The 23,387-nt window shown below is 47.5% G+C and overlaps 1 protein-coding gene across 1 annotated transcript; it reads left to right on the top strand.

Moving 5' to 3' along the window:
- The first annotated feature begins 1,225 nt into the window (after positions 1-1,225).
- On the top strand, positions 1,226-20,178 carry LOC120029666 (inactive ubiquitin carboxyl-terminal hydrolase 54-like). The gene is made up of 18 exons (XM_038974945.1): positions 1,226-1,393; positions 2,609-2,701; positions 8,130-8,264; positions 9,006-9,119; positions 9,353-9,435; positions 10,958-11,063; positions 12,051-12,197; positions 12,675-12,824; positions 13,060-13,240; positions 13,414-13,593; positions 13,832-14,147; positions 14,986-15,372; positions 15,571-15,695; positions 15,866-16,058; positions 18,181-18,500; positions 18,729-19,076; positions 19,218-19,427; positions 20,000-20,178. The coding sequence occupies exons 1-18, from the start codon at positions 1,226-1,228 to the stop codon at positions 20,176-20,178; spliced, it is 3,435 nt and encodes a 1,144-aa protein (XP_038830873.1).
- Positions 20,179-23,387: the final 3,209 nt, after the last annotated feature.

Genomic DNA, 23,387 nt, shown 5'->3' with positions numbered 1-23,387 from the left:
ACACACACACACACACACACACACACACACACACACACACACACACACACACACACACACACACCACCCGTAAACCGCAGCATCGCTGTGCCCTCTGGACCGTCGCCAAGGGGTCGCTATGGCAGCACGGCAACGGGGGGGGGGGGGGGGGGGGAGTGCACTGCGGCTCCACTACTGACCAGTCTGTTACGCAACACACACACACACACACACACTTGTTTTACTATCCTTGTGGGGTACAAACAATGGATTTCCTTTCAAAATCCTGTTTTCCCTAACCCGTAACTCTAAACCTAACTCTCACCCTAACCCTTAACCTAACCCTATCCTTAACCTTAACACCTAACCCTAACCCTAAACCTAGCCCTAAACCTAACCCCTAACCCTAGTTGTAACCCTAACCCTAAAACTAACCCCTGAGATGAAAATAGCCTTTTTTCCTTGTGGGGACCGGCAAAATGTCCCCACTTGTCCGAATTGTCCTTGTTTTACTATCCTTATGAGGACTTCTGGTCACAAGGATAGTAAAACACACACACACAAAGTGGCAGCGACAATGCACAGACACAGACAGTGACTGTACACACACAACCATTCAGGCATGTGCACTGACATTCACGCACGGTGAGTAATACTGCTCCAAAATAAGGCCCAGATAAAACTGTCCTAATAATGACATAGCAGACAGCTCATCACAACAGTAGTCTGACACAAATCTGTCTACAGTACAGTACAGTACTACACTCAGTGTTATTTTCTAACTTTCAGGACAGTTTGCAGGCTACAATATTGTGAGTATTGTGGTATACATTGGAGACTTCGGTGCGGTTTTGCGGAGGTAAAATGTTGCTACGATGTAGTAGGCCTGTACACTGTGAACGTGTGTTTTATTAGAGATCTAGCTGACCCTGTGGTGATTGTGTTGTGTGGTTTATTTCTTGCAGGCAGCGAAAAGAAGAGCCAGGGACACTGAGGAATAGAAGAACCTGGACACAGAATATCAGCAGAACAGTTAAAGACTGTGGAAGTAAAGGACAGTGGACACCTGCCAGTCAAGACTTAAAGAGACCGTAGCTCTCTCTCCCCATCTTTTGATCTCTTCTCTTTATTTCTCTCTCAATCCCGCTCCCTCTCTAATGGGAGTAACTTAGAACACGTTGTTCCATCTCACGCCCCCACCCCCTCCCTGTGTTTCTGTGGTGATGGAAGCGCCCAGCAGGAAGTGATGTCGTGGAAGAGGAACTACTTTGCGTCGGGCGGTGGCAGCGGAAGTCCCGGTGGAGGGCTACAGGGCCTGATCACGACCCCGCGGACTATGGCCTCCTTCGCCCCGAGTAAAGGCCTGAGTAATGAACCTGGACAGAACAGCTGCTTTTTAAACAGCGCCCTGCAGGTACACACACACACACATACAAACATACACTGAGTGTACAGAACATTCTTCATTTATCGGGGCATGGGACTGCAAGGTGTTGAAAGTGTTCCACAGGGATGCTGGCCCATGTTGACTCCAATGCTCCCCACGGTTGTGTCAAGTTGGCTGGATGTCCTCTGAGTGGTGGACCATTCTTGATGCACACGGAAACTGTTGAGTGTGAAAAACCCAGCGGCGTTGCAGTTTTGACACACTCAAATCGGTGCGTCTGGCACCTCCTACCATACCCTGTTTAAAAGCACTGAAATCTTTTGTCTTGTCCATTCACCCTCTGAATGGCACACATACGCAATCCATGTCTCAAGACTTAAAAATCCTTCTTTAACCTGTCTCCTCCCTTTCATCTACACTGACTGACATCAATAAGGGATCATAGCTTTCACCTGGATTCACCTGGTCAGTGTATACACTACTTTCAAAAGTTTGCTACAATAGTCATTTACAACATTAACAATGTCTACACTGTATTTCTGATCAATTTTATGTTATTTTAATGGACAGAAAATGTGATTTTCTTTCAAAAACAAGGACATTTCTAAGTGACCCCAAACTTTTGAACGGTAGCGTAGCTGTCCTAGACTGTCATTCTCAGTGATATCTCACTCTCTGAGTCCCTGGGGAGCAATGATTCAGTGATGAGATGGTGTGAGAGAGAGAGAGAGAGAGAGAGAGATACAGGGACAGAAATAAAGAAAGAAAGGAAGAGAAAGATAGAGACAGAAAGAGAGAGAGAGAGAGACAGAGAGAAATAGACAGTGGGTGAGAGAGGGAGGGAGGAGAGAGAGGAGAGAGGATAGAGAGAGGGAGGGATGGAGGTAGAGTATGTCCTCTCTCTGTCCGCTGTAGTGATGTTTCACAGCTGGGAGCTGATTAATCATAAATAAATAAACTAAGGAGGGATGGAGGAGGAGGGCATGCACTGTCACCTTCCTCTCCCCCCTTTCACACACACTTTGAATACGGTTGAATGTCTTAATTTGAATACTTTTTATGATAATTTTTTTGCTGTCACAATACCCGACTCGCATCCCACCAAATGTTTACCACCTGGGATTCGAACCGTCAACCCTTTGTTTGCTGGTCTGACCTCTAGGTTACATGCCTCCTCTTCAAAATGTAAATATATCCAATATATAAAAATGTAAATATATAATGCGTATGTTTTCGCCTTAGGTTCTGTGGCATCTGGATATCTTCCGTAGAAGTTTCCGCCAGCTGACCACTCACAAGTGTATGGAAGACTCTTGCATCTTCTGTGCCCTCAAGGTAGGTGCAGCTGTGTGAATTCTCTATGCACCTAGCAACGGGCGCGGGCGCATGCCCCGCCCACCTGAGGATCTGTCTTTTACAGCCGTCTATTTCCTGTGTTTGAGGGGTGCAACTTCCTCTTGTCAGTCACTTAAATCTCGCTGCATTGATGGCTTTCATTTAACTCCTGCGTCTCTTTCACACTCTTGCTTTTGCCTGTCGTTTTTCCCCGTTAACGTTACAACCGCGGAAATGTCTGTAATGACCTGTCAGACACACCCCGATATTGGCTGAAATGGGCTCAATGGAATACATTGTCTTTCCGTTGCATCTATAAGAACGCTGAAGCCTCGTCTGTGATTTAACACATCGTCTCGACACTTACATTGCAATAAACTTTATTTTGATGTGTGTTTATTTTTGGTGGAATGGAAAAAAGTAATCCTTTGACATAGTTGAAGTGTTTACAAATCAGACGCGGTTAAATGAAAGCAACTTCCAAAAAGGATCACTCGGATTATGGTGATATTATGTCTGATCTCGCAAACAATGTAGAGTATGTATAGATAGGTGTAATCTAGAGCCAAGCGTGTTGATTTCTAGTCTGAGGGTATCCTGCTATTGACAAAGTTGTTGAATTATTACAACACAACGTGACAACAACAGTAATTCATGAGGCAGTCTAGACAGGTGAGTGCTGGTAGGCCTAGACAGAGGACCTTGTTCTATTGCAGCCCTGGTCCACCCCTTTAAGTTAATCTAATACATATATTTCTATTTAAAATAAATAAATAAAAGAAATACCTGATTCCGTTAGAAAATGTATATATGAGTGCATTCTAAGAAAAAAACGGGGACATTTTACAATCATTTTTCAATAATACCTGAATTCCCACCAAAATACCTGAAATCCATTCATTATTTATCCGTGTCAAGAATTGTTTTCATGTGCTATAATTCATTCAATACCTGATTATAATTGATTTAAACACTTTTTAACATTTTGATGACCGTAGCTGGTACTGTATGTAGCTCAGAGCATGCGCTGACCAGCTGGCAAGTGTCTTAACTGACATTTTCAACTTCTCCCTGACCCAGCCTGTAATATCGACATGTTTCAAGCAGACCACCATAGTCCCTGTGCCCAAAAAAGCCAAGTCTAAATGACTGTTTCCCCGTAGCACTCACATCTGTAGCCATGAAATGCTTTGAAAGGCTGGTCATGGCTCACATCACCACCATCATCCCAGACACCCTGGACCCACTCCAATTCGCATACCGCCCCAACAGATCCACAGATGACGCAATCTCTATTGCACTCCGCACTGCCCTTTCCCATCTGGACAAAAGGAACACCTACGTGAGAATGCTGTATGCTGTTCATCAACTACAGCTCAGCGTTCAACACCATAGTGCCCTCCGAGCTCATCACTAAGCCAAAGAACCTGGAAACAAACTAACTCTTCTGACTCATCACATACGCTGCTGTTACTGTTTATTATCTATCCTGTTGCCTAGTCACTTTATCCCTACCTACGTAGAGTACCAGTCAAAAGTTTGGACACAGCTTCTCATAGAAGAGTTTTTCTTTCTTTTCACTATTTTCTACATTGTAGAATAATAGTGAAGACATCGAAACTATGAAATAACACATATGGAATCATGTAGTAACCAAAAAGTATTTTATATTTGAGATTCTTCAAAGTAGCCACTCTTTGCCTTGATGAAAGCTTTGCACACTCTTGGCATTCTCTCAATCAATCAAATCAATCAAATTGATTTATAAAGTCCTTTTTTACATCAGCCGATGTCACAAAGTGCTATACAGAAACCCAGCCTAAAACCCGAAACAGCAAGCAATGTAGATGTAGAAGCACGGTGGCTAGGAAAAACTACCTAGAAAGGCAGGAACCTAGGAAGAAACCTAGAGAGGAACCAGGCTCAGAGGGGTGGCCAGTCGTCTTCTGGCTGTGCCGGGTGGAGATTATAACAGCACATGGCCAAGATGTTCAAACGTTCATAGATGACCAGCAGGGTCAAATAATAATAATCACAGTGGTTATAGAGGGTGCAACAGGTCAGCACCTCAGGAGTAAATGTAAGTTGGCTTTTCATAGCCGATCATTCAGAGTTAGAGACAGCAGGTGCGGTAGAGAGAGAGAGTCGAAAACAGCAGGTCTATGACAGGTAGCACGTCCGGTGAACAGGTCAGGGTTCCATAGCCGTAGGCAGAACAGTTGAAACTGGAGCAGCAGCACGACCAGGTGGACTGGGGACAGCAAGGAGTCATCAGGCCAGGTAGTCCTGAGGCATGGTCCTTGGGCCCAGGTCCATCAAGAGAAAAGAGAAAGAGAGAGAATTAGAGGGAGCATACTTAAATTCACACAGGACACCGGATAAGACAGGAGAAAATATTCCAGATATAACAGACTGACCCTAGCCCCCCGACACATAAACTATTACATAAACAACCAGCTTCATGAAGTTGTCACCTGGAATGCATTTCAATTAACAGGTGTGCCTTGTTAAAAGTTAGTTTGTGGAATTTCTTTCCTTCTTAATTTGTTTGAACCAATCAGTTGTGTTGTGACAAGGTAGGGGTTTTATACAGAAGATAGCCCTATTTGGTAAAAGACCAAGTCCATATTATGGCAAGAACAGATCAAATAAGCCAAGAGAAATGACAGTCCATCATTACTTTAAGACGGTCAGTCAATGCGGAAAACTTCAAGAACTTTGAGAGTTTCTTCAAGTGCAGTCGCAAAAACCATCAAGCGCTATGATGAAACTGGCTCTCATGAGGACCGCCACAGGAAAGGAAGACCTAGAGTTACCTCTGTTGCAGAGGAGAGGTTCATTAGAGTTACCAGCCTCATAAATTGCAGCCCAAATAAATGCTTCACAGAGTTCAAGTAACAGACACATCTCAACATCAACTGTTCAGAGGAGACTGTGTGAATCAGGCCTTCATGGTTGAATTGCTGCAAAGAAACCACTACTAAGGGACACCAATAAGAAGAAGAGACTTGCTTGGGCCAAGAAAGAGCAATGGACATTAGACCGGTGGAAATCTGTCCTTTGGTCTGATGACTCCAAATTTGATATTTTTGGTTCCAACTGCCGTGTGTTTGTGAGATGCAGAGTAGGTGAACGGATGGACTTTGCATGTGTGGTTCCTACCGTGAGGCATGGAGGAGGAGGTGTGATGTTGTGGGGGTGCTTTGCTGGTGACACTGTCTGTGATTTATTTATAATTCAAGGCACACTTAACCAGCATGGCTACCACAGCATTCTGCTGCGATATTCCATCCCATCTGGTTGGCACTTAGTGGGACTATCATTTGTTTTTCAACAGGACAACGACCCAAAACACACCTCCAGGCTGTGTAAAGGCTAATTGACCAAAAAGGGGAGTGATGGAGTGCTGCATCAGATGACCTGGCCTCCACAATCACCTGACCTCAACCCAATTGAGATGGTTTGGGATGAGTTGGACCACAGAGTGAAGGAAAAGCAGCCAACATAAGCAGCTCAGCATATGTGGGAACTCCTTCAAGACTGTTGGAAAAGCATTCATCATGAAGCTGGTTGAGAGAATGCCAAGAGTGAGCAAAGCTGTCATCAAGGCAAAGGGTGGCTACTTTGAAGAATCTGAAATATAAAATATATTTTGATTTGTTTAAATCTTTTTTGGTTACTACATGATTCCATATGTGTTATTTCATAGTTTTGATGTCTTCACTGTTATTCTACAATATAGATAGTAAAAATAGTAAAAATAAAGAAATTAGTAGGTGTGTCCAAAATTTTGACTGGTACTGTATATGTACATATCTACCTCAATTACCTTGAACACCTGCATATTGACTCGGTACTGGTACCCCGTGTATATAGCCAAGTTACCATTACTCATTGTGTATTTATTCCTTGTGTTATTATTAATATATATTTTTTTCTTTCTGCATTGTTGGGAAGGGCCCGTAAGCATTTCACTGTTAGTCTACACCTGTTGTTTTTGAAGCATGTCACAAATAACATTTGATTTGATTTGTCGTATTTACCTGTTATATCTATTGTGTGTTTAGTCACTTAGCTCTTATGTAGCATGCAGCACGTACGAGTGTGTGTGTTCTACAGTATACTGTGGGTGTATTACTGATGCTGGGTATCAGTACACATAACAGTGTGTATTTCGTATGGTGTGTATGGCAATGCGTTCTAATGATGGTGTGTGTAGGGAAATGTATTAGGGTGTGTAGGGATGTGTGTCAGTCTGAGTACATTGTGTTTTGTAGCAGTGTTGGTGTGTGCATAGTATAATGTAGTGTTGTTGGTGTGTACTATGTGTGTGTAGAAGTGTGTGTCGTGTAGGGTGTGTGTGTGTAGTGGTGCATTTGTTAGTGTCTCCTGAGCCTCTGTAATTAATTGGCTGACTGAAAGAGCTGAGACAGCAGAACCCACGCTAGGGTGCTACACACACACACACAAGCTCGTAGGTGAAGAAGTATGGTTGGTGTACATGTGAGGCTATAGTAAAGATAACTGCTGTGAGTTGAACAGATTCTGTCTGCTGATTAGACACTTGCGACACAATGTCTAACTTGCAACACAATGTTCACCACCCCTTGGCCCTCCTTCCGCACCGGTTGAGAGAGTGGGAGTGAGTAGGAGAGAGAGCCCAATTCTGATCATTTTTCCACTAATTGGTCTTTTGACCAATTACATCAGACCTTTTCACATTTCGCTCTTTTTCAGATCTGGTTGGTCAAAAAAACAAATTAGTGGAAAAAAATCAGAGTTGGGCTGCCTGTCTAAGTTCAGCCAGAGAGATGAACATAGCGGGGGAGAGACCGGGGGAGGGAGAGATGAATATGGTAGTGGTGTCGATTTCTCCTTTCCTCTCTTGCTGTAGTAGAGTGATGCTTAGGAATTTTCCCCTCAGCTCAATCACACACACACCTCCCTCCTCCCCCTCTTTATATCTCCCCTCTTTCCTTTCTCTTTCTCTTTCCTTCCCTCCCTCCCTCTCTGTAGGGTATAGTCCCCCTCTACTCTCCTTGGCGCATTGCTGCAGTCAGCAGAGCCACCGTGACACACACACACACACACACACACACACACACACACACACACACACACACACACACACACACACACACACACACACACACACACACACACACACACACACACACACACACACACACACACACCTCTCTAGCCTTAAAGGGGCGTCCCAGTTTGTCTATAGTGAAACAATGAGGGAAGAGGTAATAGTTGTAGAACTGTTGTAATACTCCTCCTCTGTCCTCACACCGTGGTAGATGTCCGACCAAGACGCAACCACTTGGACGGAGTTGTATTATGGTACGTTCTACTCTGTTAAAGCTGCAATTTGTTCAGTTTTAGTGTATGTGTGTGTGTGTGTGCGTGTGTGTGTGTGTAGAGTATCTTTGCCCAGTTCCAGTTCAGCAGTGAGCGTGTGTTACCGTCGGACGTGTTGCGGAGTGCGCTGGCCAAGACCTTCCAGGACGAACAGCGTTTCCAGCTGGGGATCATGGACGACGCAGCAGAATGCTTCGTAAGCCTAACACGCACACGCACACACGCGCACCCACACACACGCCAACCCTCCTCATGGGGAGCTTCTGCGTGTGCGTGCTATCACTCCAGCCCTGCTCTAACACCATCTAATTCTACTTGATTCGCAAAGTAAGATGCGTTTGAGCAGGGCTGGAACAAATTCCTGCAGGAGGGTGGTCCATCTAACGCCTGTCTATTTTGTGTCCTTCTGCCTCTATTAAGACTCGCAGCCCAGCTCTGCTAGCATTAGCCATTTAGCTAACTCTGTCCCTCTCTATAGGATTACACAGGAGTCGTGTGTGTTTATCCCAGTGTGTAAACATCGATACAGATAATTGCTTTTAAGCTAATAAGAGTTGGAGTGACCAGTCAACGGACAGAGGAGGGGAGAAGAGGAAGAGAGCGGGAGGAGGAGGGGAGAAACCCGGGAGAGGGACGGAGGAGGGAGAGAGCGAGAGAAGGCGAGGGGAGGACAGAGACAGAGCTAAAGGGATAGGTGCTATTTTTCAGTGTCCCTCTCCTACACAGCGGCGTTAGATCCTCTCCTCGCCTCCACAGTTTGCGTGTGTGCGTGTGTGTGTGTGTGTGTATGTTTGCGCCCGCGTACGTGTGTGTCAGGGAGGTACTACTTGATCGATTGGTAGTAAATGTGTTCAGTCAGAACATCCAGCGGGTCTTATAAAATACACACACAATCTGTGTAACTCTGTGTGTGTGTGTGTGTTTTTTTGTGTTTCAGGAGAACCTACTGATGCGTATCCATTTCCACATCAGCGCCGAGACCAGGGAGGACATCTGTACAGCCAAACACTGTATACCACACCAGAAGTTTGCCATGACGCTGTTCGAACAGGTGGGACATACATATACTAAACCCTAACACGTTCATAGGGATATTCTATTTACACAAAGTGACATAAATTAATCAAAACACTCAGGCCCCTGAGGACTGGGGATGCACATCAGTTGTGTTCCTGCTTTGACTGAAGCAAAGGCCTGCACTCATGCCGGCCCGTTGTGGATAAGAGAACAGAATGTCTCTGTATGTCTTTATAATATATATATATATATATTTTTTTTTTTCAGTGTGTGTGTAATATTTGTGGAGCCACGTCGGACCCCCTCCCCTTCATTCAGATGGTTCACTATATCTCTACCACGTCCCTCTGGTGAGAACAGACATATCTGTGTGTACAGTGTGTGTGTGTGTGTGTGTGTACAGTGTTTGTATAGTACAGTGTTTTTTTCTTGAGGATGTGTGTGTACACTGTATTGTACACTGTGTCCTGTTCATGATGATATACAGGTAACTGACAAAATAATGGAAACACTTCAGTACATAAGGGTTGCAAAGTATGCTGAATGCAGGTCCCTCCACAGAGATCTCAGTGACTTTGAAAGAGGGGTCTAAAAGGGGCATAGGGGATGTCAGTCACCAGATCTCCACCCAATTGAACAGTTCTGGGAGATTCTGCAGCAGCGCCTGAGACGGCGTTTTCCACCACCATTAACAACATTTCTCCTGGAACAAAATGGTGTCGCATCCCTCCGACAGAGTTCCAGACACTAGAATCTATGCCAAAGTGCAGTCAAGCTGTTCTGGTGGCTCGTGGGGCCCAACAACTTGTTAAGACACTTTATGTTGGTGTTTCCTTTATTTTGACAGTTACCTGTATGTGTGTGTATAGTTTAGTCCAGTGTGTGTTCTTGAGGACACGTGTGTGTGTGTGTGTGTATAGTTTAGTCCAGTGTGGGTTCTTGAGGACACGTGTGTGTGTGTGTGTATAGTTTAGTCCAGTGTGTGTTCTTGAGGACACGTGTGTGTGTATGGTTTAGTCCAGTGTGTGTTCTTGAGGACACGTGTGTGTGTATAGTTTAGTCCAGTGTGTGTTCTTGAGGACACGTGTGTGTGTGTGTGTGTGTATAGTTTAGTCCAGTGTGGGTTCTTGAGGACACGTGTGTGTGTGTGTGTGGTTTAGTCCAGTGTGTGTTCTTGAGGACACGTGTGTGTGTATGGTTTAGTCCAGTGTGTGTTCTTGAGGACACGTGTGTGTGTATAGTTTAGTCCAGTGTGTGTTCTTGAGGACACGTGTGTGTGTATGGTTTAGTCCAGTGTGTGTTCTTGAGGACACGTGTGTGTGTATAGTTTAGTCCAGTGTGTGTTCTTGAGGACACGTGTGTGTGTGTGTGTGTATAGTTTAGTCCAGTGTGGGTTCTTGAGGACACGTGTGTGTGTGTGTGTGTGTGTGTGTATAGTTTAGTCCAGTGTGTGTTCTTGAGGACACGTGTGTGTGTGTATGGTTTAGTCCAGTGTGTGTTCTTGAGGACACGTGTGTGTGTGTGTGTGTATAGTTTAGTCCAGTGTGGGTTCTTGAGGACACGTGTGTGTGTGTGTGTGTGTGTGTGTGTGTGTGTGTCTGTGTGTGTGTGTGTGTGTGTGTGGTTTAGTCCAGTGTGTGTTCTTGAGGACACGTGTGTGTGTATGGTTTAGTCCAGTGTGTGTTCTTGAGGACACGTGTGTGTGTGTGTGTGTGTGTGGTTTAGTCCAGTGTGTGTTCTTGAGGACACGTGTGTGTGTGTGTGTATAGTTTAGTCCAGTGTGGGTTCTTGAGGACACGTGTGTGTGTGTGTGTATGGTTTAGTCCAGTGTGTGTTCTTGAGGACACATGTGTGTGTGTGTCCTTGCTGCAGTAACCAGGCGGTGAGGATGTTAGAGTGTAGAGAGAAGCCCACCCCTGACATGTTTGGAGAGCTGCTCCGCAACGCCAGCAACATGGGAGACCTACGCAACTGCCCAGTGAGTGTACACACACACACACACACACACACACACATACAAACAAACTCACGCATTGATGAACACACATTGACAGCTCTTTGTACTGGTTTGCGTGCCGGTGTGTGTGTGTGTGTGTGTGAGCTTTGTGCTGCTGCCGCATGGTAAAGAGCTGTTGGTGTGAGGCGGTGAATAGATCCAGTGCTGCTCCACACACCCTGCCCCTCTCTGCCAGAGTACCCACACAAAGGGCCTCTTCTCTGGGCAGAGCCTGGCGGCTGGCCCCTTCTACAACCCCCCAGCCCTCCAGTCCCCAGTCTCCCTGCTAGTCACATCGCCATTATCTTGTTATTGCGAGGCTGAGAGGATCCCTTCCCTCTATGCTTGTACAATACTGCCTGTGATAGCTTTGGCCCCATGCTATGTCCCGTGTTTATCCCATGGCCCCATGCTCTTCTCCCGGAACCCATTCGGAGCGTGTGCCCTGTTGAGTGTGTTTTTTTCAGATGAGTTGTGTGTATTGCTATGAGAGTGTGTGTGTCCCTTTCTCAGGACCAGGTCGTCCTGGCATAATCCCTTCCTGTCAGTACCGGTGCCAGCCCGGTCCAACCCGCTACCCACGAATGGAGTGTGTGTGTGTGTGTGTGTGTGTTTGTCTTTGTGTGTGTGTTCTGGCACTCTCTCTGGTTGCCAGGGTGTTCTCAGGCTGTTTTCGAGCCGGCTTTGCCAGCCCTGGTGTGTGCGTTTGTGTGTTCGTTTCTGTGTGTGTTTGTGTTCTGCCAGCTCTGTGGTGGGTCGTGAGTCAGAGGAAGAGTCTAGAACACATGGTTCTGAACTCAACAGAACAGAAGGCTACTGGACAAACACTACTCAGCAAACTATCCCTCTCTCTCCCAGATTCCAAATAAGATTCCTCAGATTCCTTAATAATCACTTCAAACCATTCTTCTTCTCTTTTAATAATGGCATTATTTTATGCTTTCCTCTGCCTCACTTCCAACCCTGTAGAGTAACTGTGGGGAGGTGTTGCGTATCCGCCGTGTGCTGATGAACTCTCCAGAGATAGTGTCCATCGGCCTGGTCTGGGACTCAGACCACTCTGACCTGGCTGAGGACGTCATTCACAGCCTGGGCACCTGTCTACGCCTGGGGGATGTAAGACACGCAGACACGCACACACACACACACACACACACACACACACACACACACACACACACACACACACACACACACACACACACACACACACACACACACACACACACACACACACACACACACACACACACACACACACACACACACACACACAATGATTAACCTTAGCAGAGGCTTTAGCTCAGTGGTCTTGATTTCTTTCGATTGCCCAGACAACATACCTCATACCTGCTCTTCTCTTATCCTCTAGTACATCTGATTTCTCACCTCTCTCACCTCTCTCTCTCTCTCTCTCTCTCTCTCTCTCTCTCTCTCTCTCTCTCTCTCTCTCTCTCTCTCTCTCTCTCTCTCTCTCTCTCTCTCTCTCTCTCTCTCTCTCTCTCTCTCTCTCTCTCTCTCTCTCTCTCTCTCTCTCTCTCTCTCTCTCTCTCTCTCTCTCTCTCTCTCTCTCCCTCTCTCCCTCTCCCCTAGTTGTTCTACCGTGTGACAGAGGAGCGGGCTCGTCAGGCTGAGCTGTACCTGGTTGGTATGGTGTGTTACTATGGTAAACACTACTCCACATTCTTCTTCCAGACTAAGATACGCAAGTGGATGTACTTTGACGACGCCCACGTCAAAGAGGTGAGTCAGTGATTGAGTGAATTAGTTAGTTAGATAGTTGACATGTGTTTTTATCGAGAATGTAGCTGTATAAAGGATATCATTAATGAATATAAGGAATAGATACTTTATTGTTAGAACGGAAATTCATCTTCCCTGAATGGTGAGCTATTTTCTGGGGCTAAGTGCCTTGCTCAAGGGCACAACATTAGATATGTTGGTTAGTAGTGTGTGTTTGTGTGTGTTATCTCGATAGATCGGTCCTAAGTGGAAGGACGTGGTGGCGCGGTGTATAAAGGGTCACTACCAGCCTCTACTGCTGCTCTATGCTGACCCCCGGGGGACGCCGGTGGTATCGCAGGACAACCCCTCCTTCTCTAACCCCCAGCTGGACCTGCTGCACTGCAGCAAGGCTGGCTATGACAGCGAGGACTCTGGTAACCTTTAACCCCTGACCTCTAAACCCTGGCCCTCACCCCAAAACTCCTTAAGCTTGGCACGTACCCTTAACCAAACCTCTCTCTCTCTTCTCATGTTCTGTCTGTCCGTCTGTCTCTCTCTCTCTCCTTTCCTCCCTCTCTCTTTCTCTGTTTCTTTCTTTCTCTTTCAGGGCGGGAGCCCTCCATATCCAGTGATACCCGTACAGATTCTTCAGACAGCTCCAGCCACCGAGCATCTCGAAATCGCCCTCTCCACCAGTCAACAGGCAGCCACCTGTCCAACGAATCGCAGACCACAGTGGTCGGTAAACATGACAACGGCACGCCCCTACACAGCGCAGACGCAACAGGTGAATTACATAATGTTACAATACCACTTCAGTAACATATCTGATTCAGCTAATGATTAGTTGATCAATTGGATCAGGTGTGTTAGTGCTGGGCTAAAACAAAAGCCTGCACACTCTATAATCCTCCAGGATCAGAGTTGGAGAACGGTAAACACAAAAACAATCTAACCACCCTCTCTCTCTCTATTTCTGTCTTTCTCCCCATCCCTCTCTCCATCCCTCTCTCTATCTCTGTCAGACTCAGTAACAGAGGCTCCCCCACGCCCCCCCTCCCCTACCCTGCAGCAGGGGGACTATAAAGAGACAGCTGGGTTCCTCCTCTCCTCTCGTCGTCCCATGTCGTCATGCTCTTCCTCCCACCCTTTCTCCTCCTCCTCCTCTTCCTCCCATCCCCCCTCCTCTACCTGTTCCTATCCCGTCTCCTCCTCCTCTTCCTCCCGTCCCATGTCCTCTTCCTCTTCCTCGGGTATAGGGGGGTCTGTGCTGGGTTCTGAGGCAGGGGCCGTGGGGCCTCACTGGGAGGATGAGAGCACTAGCAGCGAGTCCAAGTCTAGGTGGGTGCTGCTGAACAGAAACACACATTTATACTGACATATACAGTGCCTTTGGAATGTATTCAGAACCCTTGAATTCTTCCACATTTTGTTACGTTACAGCCTTATTCTAAAATGGATTAAATAAATACAAATTCTCAGCAATCTACACACAATACTCCATATAATGACAAAGCGAAAAACTGAGCAATCGGGGAAGTAGGGCCTTGGTCAGGGAAGTGACCAAGAACCTGATGGTCACTCAGACAGATTGAGAATTCCTCTGTGGAGATAGGAGAACCTTCCAGAAGGACAACCATCTCTGCAGCACTCCACCAATCAGGCCTTTATGGTAGAGTGGCCAGACGGAAGCCACTCCTCAGTAAAAGGCACATGAGAGCCCGCTTGGAGTTTGCCAAAAGGCATCTAAAGACCCTCAGACCATGAGCAACAAGATTCTCTGGTCTGAGGAAACCAAGATTGAACTTACTTCAACAAAGTACTGAGTAAAGGGTCTGAATACTTATGTAAATGTGTTCAGTTTAGATTTTTAACATATTTGCAAAAATGTTTTTAAAAGTTTTTTGCTTTGTCATTATTGGGTACTGTGTCTAGATTAATGAGGGGAAAAAACAATTTAATCAATTTTAGAATAAGGTTGTAACGTAACAAAATGTGGAAAAAGTCAAGAGGTCTGAATACTTTCCGAATGCACTGTACTTCCATATAGTCCAAGTCCATGTGAATGTTACACAGTAGAAGGCTTATATAACAAGTGTTGCTGTAAAGTTTGTTCTCCTAGCTTGTTACAGTAAGTTAACCTTTTACAGTGTTACCTTCTAAATGTTTGACTCTCCAGTTCTTCTGGTGGTCGATGTTACCGGCCAGCCTGGAGGCCACGGAGGGAGGCCCTGAACATCGACAGCATCTTCACCCGCCAGAGAGGCTCTCCGCTGGGCTACAGCACCCTGCCCGGGCCCCGTCTACCTCCAAAGCTCCATCAACACTGTCCAACTAACACGCCTGATCTGCAGGGGGCAGGAGAGGTGGCCTGGGGTGTAGCGGGCTTGGGGGGACACACTGGGGGGGTGGCCGGTGTGGCAGGGATGCCAGGGTTGCTAGGCAATGGTACGGGCTGCCCCCCTCCTCCTCCCCCGTTGAGAGGGGTGGAGCTTCAGCCCTGTCTGATCCAGAGGATGGAGAGTGGTTACGAGAGCAGCGAGAGGAACAGCAGCAGCCCTGACAGGTACGTACACACACACACACACACACACACACACACACACACACACACACACACACACACACACACACACACACACACACACACACACACACACACACACACACACACACACACACACCATGGCAGCGCAATACGTTTTGTCCTTTTTGCAGTCTCACAGAGTTTCTCTCTCTCTCTTTCCCCCTCCCTCTCTCTCAGGGAGGTAGGTCAGAAGCGTGTGTTGATGTCTGGTCCGTCGTGGCGCTCGGTGCCCAAGTCCAAGAGCACCAGTGCCATCCTGCAGGAGCTGCCAGCACCTAGCTGGGGCAGCAACAGCAACCTGGGTGTGTGTGTATATATGTGCGTGTGATATGTAACGGTGTCAAATGGGTAGCGTGTGTGTGTTTGTACAGTATTCAGGTTCTAAAGTTTGTTTCTCCCACCTCCCCGTGCGTGTGCTTGTGTGTACGTGTGTGCACTTGCATGCGGTGTGTATGTGTGTGTGTGTGTGCAGGCGCTGGCCGTAGCGAGCTGGATGAGCTTCAGGAGGAGGTAGTGAGGAGAGCGAGGCAGCAGGAGCAGCAGAGGAGGAAAGAGGCGGAGAGAGAAGCTGCGGTGGGATTCAACCCCAGACCCTCCAAATACATGGACTTAGACCAGCTGCAACACCAGGGTGAGGGCAGGGAGGGGCGTACGTCACCGCGACTGTCTGTTCCTTACACCTTCCTCCTTTGGTGGCTGTCTGTCCGTCCCGTCCTTTTGTCTTGTCAGGACACGAGAGAAGATACTTTTGTGTAGTGGCTCATTTTGGGTGTGTTTATGGTTACCTACTGTCTGTGTGCGTGCGCGCGCGCGCGCGCGTGTGTGTGTGTGTGTGTGTGTGTGTGTGTGATGCTATAACAGCGTATAGACGAGTGTTCTCGACTCCCTGGTGGGTGCAGGCTTTTGTTTTGGCCCAGCACTGACACACCATCACTGGGTGGTTTTAATTGGTCCGTTGAATTAGTAGGGGCGTGTGTCCCTGTGTGTCTGGTTGTCTGTCGTTCACCTTCTTCAACACACACACACACACACACACACACACACACACACACACACACACATAACCTTCGGGTAAATCGGTGGCATTATTTCTAATGCGATTCAATGGTTTTAGCGTTGCATAATGACGTCAGTGCTTTAAGCTAATACTAACAACCTCAATCTGCCTGGTTCCATGTAACACATCACAGCTAACAACAGGAGAGGAACCGCACTGCACTTCTTGCACAGTACAAGTCAACATTGATGCGACTCATTGGGAACCTGCTTGTCGTCTCTGAACGTACGCCAGATTTGATGGTTGCTCTCCTGCTGTGTCTCTCTGCATCTTCTCCTAACCCACTAACAACACAGACAGCAGTGGGCACGTTCACTAGGGTTAAACGCTGCACGAGCTGATACTAGATCTGTTCTGAAGGCCTAGTGTCTTCCCCTGATCTCACGACCCCAGCTCTGCTCTCTCTCTCTCTTGAAAACCCTCATCTCTCTGTCATTGACTAACCGACATGCACGCACACACACGGGCACACACACACACGCATAAAGGAGCTGTTTGCATGCTGGCCCCCTCATAACCACTCCTCTACTCTGCTTCTCTTTTTTCTGCCTCTCTTTCCTCCATCCCTCTTTCCCTTCTCTTTATTTATTTCCAACTCTCTTTCTCATTTCCATTTCCAACTCTCTCTTCTCTCTCTCTTTTCATCTCTCACTCTTTCCATCTCTCTCTCTCTCTCTCTGTTCTATCTCTCTCCATCTCTCGCTCTTACCATCTCTCTCTCTCTCTCTGTCCTCCTGCTCTCTCGTTAACATTCTCAGCTGTGCTCAGCCCCTTGCATGAGGCTAATGCTCATAGTGGATTGGCTGTAGCTGCGTGCATGAGGAGCACTTGGGAACCAATCACACAGGATCAGGATATGGAGCAGGAGACAAGAAGCGCCCGTCCACAGGGGCATCGCAGGTACCATAACTGTCCCCTGTGTGTCCCCAAAACCCACCCCAGGACCCTTCTGTGTGTGTCCCAGCTCTGCCTGTCCAAAAATCACCCCTAACTCCTCTGTGTGTAGTGCAGTGGAAAGTGTTTCTGCTCTGAGATAATTGGTCTGTACTGGTCTGTATTTGTCTGTGTTGGTCAATGTTGGTCTTTACTGGTTTGTACTGGTACTTGTTGTGTTGATGGTGAGATATCTGGTCCAGACCTGTCTAGGAGTGGGCTGTAGGTCTGTCTGCCTTTCTGCCTGTCTGTCTGTTCGTGAGGGGCTGGTGCTGTGTTGGATGGGAGGTATACTGTATATGTAGTCAGTAGGGGAAGATGAGGAGAGGAGACTAGTGCTTTCCTCTCATTATTCAGTCCTCTCTTCCTCCCCTCCTATATCTGGTTATTTTTTCCCCTCTTCCTCTCCTCCTCTTTCTTGTTCTTAACTGCTCTCTCATTTATTCTTTATTCCCTTATTATAATTTTTCCCTCTCCTCTTCTATTGATCAACGTTGAGCTGTGATTAATGGGTGACTGCTGCAAAGGCTGCTGGGTAATTACTGAGCCAGCGGAGATGTAGAGAGTTAATGTGGGTGGTGGTGGATTTTGTGTGTGTGCTTGCTGACTGGTGTCTTGATGATTAAGTGCCTTATAGCTTTATGAATCCTACATTACAGTCATGAGCCTGACATAAGATGCGTTTGTTTCAACACATTCCATTTGAAGAGTGTTTTTGTTTCATCCTTTATTTACTCTGATTGTGAATGGCTGCTGAGCATCTCTGACCCGCCCTTTCTCTCCTGTCGCCCAATCAGTGAACAGCCTGGCCCGCTCCAAGTACTGCTGACGCCCAATCAGGAGGGGGAAGAGGTCCGGCCAGCCTACCAGGATGCAGCCCTGGGCCCTGGCCAGCCCTCTCTCTCCTACAGACCCTCCCCCATCCTCACCCCTCTCCACTCATCCCTCCAACCCCCTCCCACCGACAACTCCGCAGCACAGGTTGAGGAGGGGAGAGACAGCCTTTTTAGCGGGGGAGAGGGGAGAGAACGGGTCAGGAGGGAGGAGGATGTGGGGATGAGTGAGGTGGGGGGACAGGGACTGAGGAAAGTTGAGGAGGGGGAGCGGTTGAGGAGGGGTGAGGAAAGACAGGGGGTGAGGCTGGAGGAGTTGTTACAGGTTGGGGGTGTGTGTGTGAGACCTCTAGGCAGACACCTGGCCATCTCTCTTCCCTCTTTACCTCTCAGACTCTGGGATATATCCGACACACACACGACCCCCTCACACACACATTCACCCTCTGACCCCCAACACACACGACCCCCACCCCCACATTCAAACACTGACTCCCCACACATGTATACAGACCCTGAGCCCCCACACAAACAGTCTGACCCTCTGCCCACCCCCCCCTCATCCCGCAGTCAGCCCCACCCCTCCCCGCCCACCGCCTCTTCTGATTGGCCCAATCAAGTTTCCACCTTCAACACCATCACAAGTCATTGGTCCTCCTGGAGCTTGGACCGCCCAGATGCCGTGGTTACGCCATATGACACACCTCCAGATCGCTGCCTCCCCATTAAGGCACACCTCTCCCACAGAAAATACAACTCCCAGCCTGCACCTGCACAGCATGAACCCTGTGACCCTGAGGAGGCAGAGTTATCAGAGCTGGACTTCCTGTACCGGGCCAGTCTCCAGGCAGGAAGTAGAGGTACGTACTGTAGATATTGTAGTTGTGTGTATGTGTGTTTATGTTTAAAGTGTGTGTATGTACAGTAGCTGTGTGTCTAGTGTGTGTATGAAGCTATGTGTGTATATAGTCCCTGACCTCTTTTCTCCTGCGTGCGACCAGGTGGCAGCCCGGCCGGGAGGCTGCAGTGTGGGGTAAGAGGGCCAGCCCGCTCCTTCACTCCCAACACCAACATGGAGGGGAGTGTGTACCAGACTGACAGCAGCAGCACAATGGTCCGCAGTCTGAGCGGCACAGTCATCAACCCGCGTCGCCACCGTCTCGCCGCTGCACGCAGCTTTGTGAGTTTATCATACGCAAGCACCACCGGAGGTTGGTGGCACCTTAATTGGGGAGGACGGGCTCGTGGTAATGGCTGGAGCGGAATTAGTGGAATGGTATCAAATACATCAAACACATGGTTTCCATTTGCTCCCCCGTTCCAGCCATTATTATGAGCCGTCCTCCCCTCAGCAGCCTCCACTGACACACACGCACTGCTGCACCCCAGTGGTCATGTTGTAGAGCTGCATCGCTGTTTTCACCTCCAATTCTCATCTGCAATACCATCACACTGCTGTTCTCTCTCTCTCTCTCTCTCTCTCTATCCCCCATCTCTCTCTCTCCTTCTGAAGGTGAAGCAGACAGATGTCAGTGCCTCTGCTTACTTACCTAATCTCCTCTGAGACCCTGTATTGTTACACCATCATCATCTTCGTCATCACCATCTTCATCATAATATGTATCTTCATCATCACCATCTTCATCTTAGTCATCGTCATCTTCAACTTCACGATCTTCGTCTTCATAATCATTATCATAATTATCATCACCCAGTCCTTTCATGACCCCTTACCCTTCACCTCTGGGGCCTGTCCGTCACTGTGTTGTCCCTCCCCCTGCAGGAGATGCCCAATGGCGCGGGGAGTTTCTGGTGTCTGACGGGGGTGAAGCTGACTTCAGACCACTTAAGACAGTGGTCTTCAGACCACTGACGTGCCTCCTTATGCATCTACGCAACAGGCACCTCCGAGGGCAGCTCGCTGGGGTCCTTACTCTCCACACCGCTACAGGAAACTCGTAGGGCAGCTCTCCGGGGTCCTAACACGCAACACCGCTATAAGCACATCCCACATTGGACCTCTAGGGTCCTTACCCTCCACACCGCTACGGGCACGTCCCAGGGCAGCCTTCTAGGGTCCTAACCCTCCACAGTTCTACAGGCACCTCCCAGGGCAGCTCTATGGGGTCCTTACCCTCCACACAGCTACAGGGACCTCCCAGAGCAGCTCTTTTGAGTCCTAATACTCCACACCACTAAAGGCACCTCCCAGGACAGCTATTTGCAGGTCCTTACCCTCGACACTGCTAAAGGCACCTCCCAGGACAGCTATTTGCAGGTCCTTACCCTCGACACCGCTAAAGGCACCTCCCAGGACAGCTATTTGCAGGTCCTTACCCTCGACACCGCTAAAGGCAGCTCCCAGGACAGCTATTTGCAGGTCCTTACCCTCGACACCGCTAAAGGCACCTCCCAGGACAGCTATTTGCAGGTCCTTACCCTCGACACCGCTAAAGGCACCTCCCAGGACAGCTATTTGCAGGTCCTTACCCTCGACACCGCCAAAGGCACCTCCCAGGACAGCTATTTGCAGGTCCTTACCCTCGACACCGCCAAAGGCACCTCCCAGGACAGCTATTTGCAGGTCCTTACCCTCGACACCGCTAAAGTCAGCTCCCAGGGCAGACATCCGGGGTCCTAACTCTCCACACCGCTACAGGCACCTCCCAGGACAGCTATTTGCAGGTCCTTACCCTCGACACCGCTAAAGGCAGCTCCCAGGGCAGACATCCGGGGTCCTAACTCTCCACACCGCTACAAGCACCTCCCAGGACAGCTATTTGCAGGTCCTTACCCTCGACACCGCTAAAGGCAGCTCCCAGGGCAGACACCCGGGGTCCTAACTCTCCACACCGCTACAGGCATCTTCCAAAGCTGCCCTGCACCTTACCCATTGCCATGATAGGGGGTTGGTCTAGGACCCCCCCCAACCCCAAACACACACCTCTCCCCACGTCCGTCCCTCAGTGGTCTACTAACCTCCCTCTACCCCCATCTCGCACCCTCCGCCCTTCTTCAACTATTCAGTCTATGCAGTCATTCTTAGTCCCCCTCAGCAGGAATTACTCTGAAACCCAAAACAACAAACTCACGTAAATACACTTCTAGCTAGCTAGCTTGCGACCTGCTAGCCTGTTAGCCTCCTAATATAGTCTGACTCTGAACATTATCCTGCTAGCCTTCCCCTCTTTGGGTCTATAAAGGAGGGAGTAGATTAGCTAGCCTGGTTTAGCCTATGATCTCCCTGCTTTATCTGCCCCAATCAGAGGGGCTCTGGAACCTTTAGGTGACTGAAAGATCCACAGGGGGGGGGGGGGTTACCGATAAGCCACGGCTTATTCCTTTTTCTTTATGGGCATTTCCTGTCTGATGACAGCACAGCACACCTGGATATGTTGTTTCCAAGGGAACCCCAGAACTAGTGCATACGTGCCTACATAGCTACGTATAGACTGAACTCTAATAATAACTAAAGTCATGTACAGAAAAACGATATATGAAACCTGTATGTTATTAAGACCTTATGGAATGTTCATACTAATAATGATAATAATGAAGATATTGATAACTTTAGTGGTGACTCCTGGTCCTGGATTGAGTGACCTTCACAAGTGTTCAGCTGGAGGTCACCTGACTGACCGTTGTAACGGCTAACGCTGCTCTCCCATTTCTATCGGGAGAAACTACCTTCCTTTTCCCTTTATTTATTTTTACAGATAACGGTAGCTAAACGGAACAAACTTTTGCACACCTGATGTAACGTGAGAGAGAGAGAGCTTTGATAGAGCGAGGGTAAGGGAAGTGTGTTTGCTGAAGTGTACTTGATGAAGGGTAAATGTAATCTAATTTATTTGAGGCCTCAGGTTAACATGATTGGTTCTTAGTTACTGAGATTCTCTATTTTCTTCTGGACCTTTCCGTTCAGTTCTGACCCTGATGTTACTCAGATATGAATGGTGAAACACTATATTATAAATATACTTCATATAAATATATGTACTGTAGGTATTAGAGATATATTTTAAGGCCATGCCATGATATATTTTTATCATGGCAATGTCTCTCATCCTCCAGTTATAACAGGGTTATTTCTCTGACTTACCCCTAACTGAATAACACTGACATGTCTTGAAAATGTTATGATATGATTTAACCTGCTGAACATGTTATAACATATGTACATATAATATGTATGTATATACATAATAAGTACATACATTTAATACATTATAACTAATCCCTATTTGGAGACCAATGGCCAGTGCAGAACGAGATCTAGACAGAACTGATAAATGATTGTTGTATCTAAACCAAAGGTTGGCACTTAGACAAAGACACAGCTCTCTGTCTGTCTTTAACATTTAACAAAAAAAATGTATTTATTAATTTGATTATTTTGTTGCTGTTGTTTGTGTTGTGGATGTTGGAGAATGTAGCCAACTGTAGCGCATGAGTCTGCTATGCAAATCAACCTTCCCTCCTGACCCTTGACCTCTGACCTGACAGATAGGAAGCAGGAAGTGGACACGCCCACGAACGGACGCTTTATTTACGAATTTAAGTCAAGAAGATACGTGATTAAATGCTGCTGTTGAACTCTGTACTAAGTCATAGGCTCGATCCCAAATGGCACCCGTCTCCCGATGTACTACACACTACTTTTGGCCAGAGCCCTACATAGGGAATAGGGTGTGATTCCCATTCGCACCATATACATACATAGTACTGAAGTGGTTCACTATGTAGTAAAAAGGGATAATGTATACCAGGGGTATTCAACTCTTACCCTACGAGGTCCGGAGCCTGCTGGTTTTCTGTTCTAACTGATAATGAATTGCACACACCTGGTGTCCCAGGTCTAAATCAGTCTCTGATTAGAGGGGAACAATGAAAAGAACACAGTGGAACTGGCTTCGGGGTACAGAGTTGAGTTTGTTCCTAGCATAGTATACAGCCCTCAGTCAATGGAAACTCAATGCAAAGAGAGAGTGGAAGAAAGAGAGCGATGATGAACGAAAGAAAGTACGTAGAGAGGAGATACAATGATGTACTGTATGTGTGTGAAATAGAGATGATGTGAGGATGAAAGAGGGCTAGGAGTCGTTTTTAGAGAGTGAGTTGTATGTGTTTATGTGCGTGTAGGGTGTTTGTGTGTGTTGGTACTGGGTATC

This window comes from Salvelinus namaycush, chromosome 35, assembly GCF_016432855.1.
Source record: "Salvelinus namaycush isolate Seneca chromosome 35, SaNama_1.0, whole genome shotgun sequence".
NCBI classification, from domain to species: domain Eukaryota; kingdom Metazoa; phylum Chordata; class Actinopteri; order Salmoniformes; family Salmonidae; genus Salvelinus; species Salvelinus namaycush.
This window is presented reverse-complemented; position numbering and strand designations above follow the sequence as displayed.